Source organism: Caenorhabditis briggsae (genome assembly GCF_000004555.2).
Source record: "Caenorhabditis briggsae complete genome, chrX, whole genome shotgun sequence".
NCBI lineage: Eukaryota > Metazoa > Nematoda > Chromadorea > Rhabditida > Rhabditidae > Caenorhabditis > Caenorhabditis briggsae.
The window spans coordinates 2,199,423-2,205,553 of record NC_013491.2 but is presented as its reverse complement, the minus strand read 5'-3'; the positions used below and the strand labels follow the sequence as shown (position 1 = coordinate 2,205,553).

Sequence of the window (6,131 nt, the reverse complement as noted above, 5' to 3'; positions counted from 1 at the left end):
TGTAAAACAGACCTAGATTAAAAACTTTGCATTCTCAGAATTTTCGAAAAATCCTTGTTTGTCAACTATTTGCCAATTTTCGAGAAACTTCTTGGCACAAAAAGTAACTACACATTTTCAAAAATATGATTTATAGAAGCTCATCAAACATCTTCGTATAATCATTGTTTTTATCCAACTTGCTTTTTAGTGGGTCTTGAGGTTTTGTTTTGAAAATTACTGTTTTGCCGTTCTGCTATCACATGCCAGACGATTTCCTCGAAAATATACTCTCCAGGGACGATTTAATGGGAAAATATAACCATATTCTGTTTAATTTCCTTTTTATGTACATCTTTTGTACCCTTCCAATTTCCTCTATCCTCTAGTTTTCTCTCCATGACCACAATCTACAGGGAGACCTTTTCATTTCTCTTCTTTTTCAATTTCCTCTTTTTTCGCTTTTGGAAATTCCTCTCTTCCGGTGTTTTCACTCTCTATGGCAACCGCTTTTAAAGTTTCCCATGAAACAAATATCACTAGAAAGATTTCTACTCCGATGAACTAATGTGGAAGGCATGAGAACTAAATAAATCTGACTAGTTGAGTTTTGAAATTTGTAGTTAACTCACGTTTTGAGAATTACCATTAAAATCTCAAATTCTCAATTTTGCTAGATTTCTTCAAAGGAACCGAAAAAATCCAGACTATTTTTGAGGTAGACATGTTTTCTTCTGGAAATTCAAAATTCAATATATTGTTATCCGATGCAGTACATGTCCTAGGGATGATCTTATAAGAAAACATAACTCTATAAAATATAAATTTTTGGTTGACGTCATTCCTCTCTCTTATGCTCCAACACTCTCTTATTAGTTTCCAACGTTTTTTTTCTCAAAAATATCAGTAATACTTCTACCCTCCAGGTATGCCTCCATGGGAACTCTGAAGTCAGTCTTCGTGACAAGATTCGAGATGGCTCTTCTGATGAGCAACTTTCGGAAATTATCCAGAAAGCGGTCAACAATAAGAAAGCAAGGCATGCCGGTAATTGGAATCTGAAATCTTATAAGGTCGGAAAAAGTTCCAGTTTTCAGGAATGGACGCTCTCAAAAATCTTCCCAATCGTCCTATGATTCTTATCGGAGGTTAACTTCAGGTATACCACTGAATTTTGAGAATGATCTAATTTTGGTTTTCAGAGTCTCCACTGGTCACATTCCCCAAACTTGGTCACTTTTCCACATCTAGTTCGCTTATGTTTAGTCACTTTTTTCCCAAATCTCACTTACATTTCCCACAAAAAAAATAAACTTATTTATCCAGTACTGTAGACACCTCAGATTGTGTTTCAGATCGTTGAGCTGTTATACATGGTAGAATTCTGTTGTAACGACGTTGAAAGGAATAGCTTCGCGATTGAAGGTCCGAAGTTTTACTTGTCAGAAAAGTGAGAACAATTTTTTTTCCGGAACAGTAAATTATTATTATTTTCAGTTCTATCCATGACGAGATCGTCATAAATTTGAACAAAGTGACGGTGAGAAGAATCAAGCGATAAAACTGGAAAAATCTCGTTCATTAAAGTTGTGATTTTTTACTTTTAAAATAAAGAATGGAAAAAAATTAAGTTTTTTTTCATCTCCGATGCTTTAACTTAATCTTAGAGTCGGCCCCGCTCAGTTCTTCAACATTGTTACGGAGTGGAAGAAGTTATTCTCATATATCTCAGTTTCTGTGAATGATATCAAAAAGTAGTCTACTAATAAATTGTTCAACGTAATATCAAAAATGTTTTTCCAGTTGACAACTTTTTGATATCTCTCACAAGAACAAATTTTAATTGGCTCCAATTTGTGGGTCTCTTCCATTACAGGTTTTACGGCGATCAACTTTGAAGTACTAAAAAAATACTTTAGAGTTTGTCAATTCTGTTGAAACTTTTAGAGTATACTGAACAAAATGAAAGCTTCAGTTTTGTATTTGACCACTTTTTTGTACGAACCCAACAAGAGAAATAAACGTGGGAAAAATTGTGTTTACAATATTCTTCCTAGACTATACACATGACAATATCACTTCAGGGCTGTGCTCATTCATATTTGAGCATTTTCAACAAAATTGAAATTTCTGATGTTACTCTAAATTCTCAAAAATTCAGAAAAATCTGAATTAGAGTGTCTACAAAATTGTAGACATCTTGAACTCGTCGTTTTTTGGTCTTTCAACTTGTACATGTGCACTTGGTCAACACAAAAATTAAAAAATAACAATTTCATACACATTAAAATATCTAAATAAAATTTGAAAAACTAATATTAAAGGGTTTATCATCCACATTTACCATCAATTCTAAAACTGTCATGGCTTGTCGGTCCATACACTTGGTGGTCCTGAAAAATGAGAATTTTGAATTGGCTAATTTTTCAGAAAGTGCATTTTTCAGAAAATTGAAAAAAAACAACTTGTATAAACTTACGTGTTTTCCTCTTAATTTCGAAGCATTCAGTCATGGATTTGGAAAAATCTGAAAATTGAAAATTTTTGTGTTTTTTATACCCGAAAGCCAGACAATAGAAATTCGGGAATTCTTGAAAGTACCATAACTTCTTTTCAGAAATCCGCCACTACCAAGAAGGTTAATTTTTGTGTTTTTTATACCCGAAGTGTTTGTACCCGAAACACATCCCCATTTTCTTCCATTATCAAAACTGGCTTGGCTGGGTGATTGGGAAGTTTGGAAATCCTGAATAAAGAAGAATTTTAGATAAGCAAATTCTCCAAAATCTATGAACTTACGTGTTTTTAAATGTTCAGTTTTGAAGCACTTTGCGGTTCTATCATGGATTTGTGCAAAGTCTAAAAATGGAAAATGATAGTTTTTTGATTTATGATTTTTGGCGACAAATATCTGCATTGAAACAACATTTACCATATTGTTGGAGTGTCCAAAAACAAGAAAAATTTATCACAAAAATCCATTTATCCGATGATCAAAGTCGAGAATTTAAAAAGTTCCAGAAAAATACTAATAAATATTGAAAAGCGGATGTGATAGATTTGGACCAAATTGAGCAAAAAATTGCTCAAAATTGACATATTCTAGCTGAAATTGACCCTAATCTATGTAGAAACTCATGTTGGTACTTCTGGGCAGTAGCAAAATTTTAATTTTCCTTAATTTTTGATATTTTTTGGTTGATTTTCATCAAAAATGGCTCTAACAAAGTCGAAAATCCGGCATTTTAAGCATAAATGACCCTAAATTGGCCAAAAATAGACTAAAAATTACTATAAACTATCAAAAAATTGGCTCTAAAAAGTCTATAAATTCATCAAAAATTGTCAAAAAACATGCAAAATTGCTGAAAATTTGCTTAAAATTGACCGATTTTCGGAAAAATCAGATTTTGGTACTGCCCAGCAGTTGTAGAGTCCTTTTTCTTTTTAAATTATCAAGGAATTTCTGAAAATCACTGTAAAAAGCCGTTTAAAAGTTGAAAATAGCTCAAAAAACCCAAAAAATGTTGATAATTAGCGTCTAGTTGTCCTAGAATTGTCTGAAAAATGCTTAAAATGATACAAATTTTGCTTTATATGGTCCAAAAATTGAATAAAATGACTTTTAAAAAGCTGAAATCGGTCCACAATTAGTCTAAAATTGCCAAAACCCCACAAAAAATGGCCCAAATCTTTGTAAAAATCCATTTTGGTATTGCTTGGCAGTAGCAAAACATGAAAAAGCAGCACCAAAATGCGATTTTGTTACTGCTGGGCAGTAGTAAAATTCATTTTGCTACTGCGGGGCAGTAGTAAATTTCCCATTTTTCACCGATTTTCAAAGTTTCTGCATTCATTTTGTTGCTCTAAAAGCCGGAAATGCCAAATTTTATGCTTAAAATCCCCATTTTCCAGCTTGCTCTATTCCCTGGACCACCAATGGGACTCGCCGGACCACCGGGAATGCCACCAATGATGCCACGTCCACCGCAGCAATTCCGTCCAATGTGAAATCTGAAACTCTTCGTCTGAAAATCTCAATTCTTCTAATAATTTATCGAATTCCCTTCCTTTTTTTCTGTCACTTTTGTTGTAATAAAAATGTCTTGAATTTTCAATTTTTACACATTTTTTCAGATTTTTTTTTGAGTTTTTCGATGTCGTGAAGTGCATGGTGTGACTATCTAATTTTTATTGAGTTTCCACTTTTCTAATATATGAGTTTCTAATAATCTACAGGATAATCTGGGAAATTCCTGAAAATGTTTTTTTTTTATTTAAAAATTTTCTGCAATTATGCTTTAATTGTTTGTTTTACACTTTTTACCTGAAATATTATAAAATATAGTTTTCTTCAAAAATTATCAAAATTACAAAATTTTATTCGGGAATTAAAAAAATACATTTATTAGGTCGGCTTGCGGCAGTTTTCTACTACGACGCTTCTCTTCGGGGGCCCTGAAAACAAATTGGTACTTCGAATACAAAAATAGGTCTATACACAACTTGAAATTTAACATTGTTCGAATCAACACAGTTTATTGCATACTAAAAGCAAAATTACGGGCCGGCCCGCTGTTTGTACATAAGCTGATTTTTTTTAAAGTTTTTTTCCGAAAATTTTAAAATTTTTTCAAAAATTTAATCAAAAATTCTGAATTTTCCGACTGCTTTCTACTTTGATAATTTTAAAAAGCATGTAACTTTTTTTCTTTTTTAATTCAAAAAAATGTCCCAATTTTTTATTGGAAATTTTTTTTACTGAGAAAGGGCGGGCCGGGCCGGGAAAATGGTCGCTTTGGCCCGACCCGGCCCGTTGCAAGTATGGTTTATTGATTTACTGGAAAAAACTCTAATGAAAGGCACCCAAATCGTTAACTTGGAGCTCAATCATCTCGAATCCTGTGAAAAACACAGTCAGTAGTCAACACATAACATTTTGATCATAATATTTGGAATATTTTGTTAGTTGACCATTTTTTGATATCTTTTGCAGGAAATGAGATATATAGGTTCAAAGTTAACGGTTTGTGTAGCATTAAATAATAGGTTTCACGGTAAGATAGTTTCTAGACTCCTCCAGAGTCTATTGAATTGTGTACGGTAATTTAAAATTAGCAAGCTCACTTTTTGTGCAGTTCCACTCTGTTGTGGTCATTGCTTTGAGACATTCGGTTAGCACCCAGTGAATTTCCTGAAAAATTCATGAGATTTTTGTTTTCAAGATTAATCTATTTCCATTTCTGGGCCATAAAATGTGTGCCCTAGAAAACTCAATTTTCGAAAGGTAGGTCATGATGGTAAAATGGTATATGTAGATGACCTATCAGGTGAAAGTGCGCCCTTTAGTTGTCTTAGATTATCCTGATATGTGTTCTAGACCATTTCATCATGGTTCATCATGAAGACCTAACTTTCGGAAGTTGAGTTTCCTAGGCCACCATGGGAAATGGTCTAAAAACCCGCAAGGTAAATGTTCGACTATTTTAGACAATCAACTCTTTTTTCTATTGAACATTTTCGAAACCTTCTGAAGCTTATTGCGAAATAGATTCGAAATTCCACACTTTTATCATCTGATAAAACTTGTAAATTTTATGCATTTATGTGTCCCAAAAATCTTTTTAACTCACCTTCTTGAGGGGAAAAATTATAGGAATAGTTTAGAGATAAAATAAGAGAATCCTCAGAAAAATCAATAATATAGAGATTTTCGAAATCCATACATTTTCAGGATTTCAGAAAATATATAAAAGTTCAGAAAAATAATGGAAACATTCCCAATATTCGAAGTACATCACGGGAAGTTCCGTAGAATTTAGACCTGTCATTCAGTTAAGCGGTCAAAGGGGGCAGAATGATACTGCTTTTTCCAAAATGTCAGTGTATATAGGGATGCGTAGCAAATGAAATTGGCCAGACGACGAGCCCGTAGAAAAAGACAATAAGAAAAATTGAGAAGAGAGAGATGAAAGACTAAATTTGAAAAAAACACTGTTAGAGACAAAGAGAAATTGATCATTGATGACGCATAATATCTTGGGGCTTTAAAAATGCTTGATGATTCATAAAAGATGACTCATGAAAGCTGACGCTTGTTTTTTCCTGATTGTTTGAAGAGAGACAGAAGAATTTATGGAGATACGGTATGC

At 33.0% G+C, this 6,131-nt stretch overlaps 2 protein-coding genes across 2 annotated transcripts in view; one reads left to right on the top strand and one right to left on the bottom strand.

The window, feature by feature from the left end:
* Positions 1-3,990, top strand: part of CBG27447 — a gene marked incomplete at both ends in the record, with an annotated part of 4,957 nt that extends 967 nt beyond the window's left edge. Inside the window, one exon of the mRNA XM_045238878.1 lies at positions 3,895-3,990. Within this exon, the coding sequence (XP_045099814.1) occupies positions 3,895-3,990 (96 nt within the window). The remainder of the gene's footprint in view (positions 1-3,894) is intronic.
* A 283-nt stretch (positions 3,991-4,273) lies between these two features.
* Positions 4,274-5,703, bottom strand: CBG27446 (the record flags this gene model as incomplete). Its single annotated transcript, XM_045238877.1, has 4 exons — positions 4,274-4,306; positions 4,398-4,437; positions 5,107-5,173; positions 5,613-5,703. 4 exons carry the CDS (start codon positions 5,701-5,703, stop codon positions 4,274-4,276), a joined length of 231 nt encoding a protein of 76 aa, XP_045099813.1.
* Between the last annotated feature and the right edge of the window lie 428 nt (positions 5,704-6,131).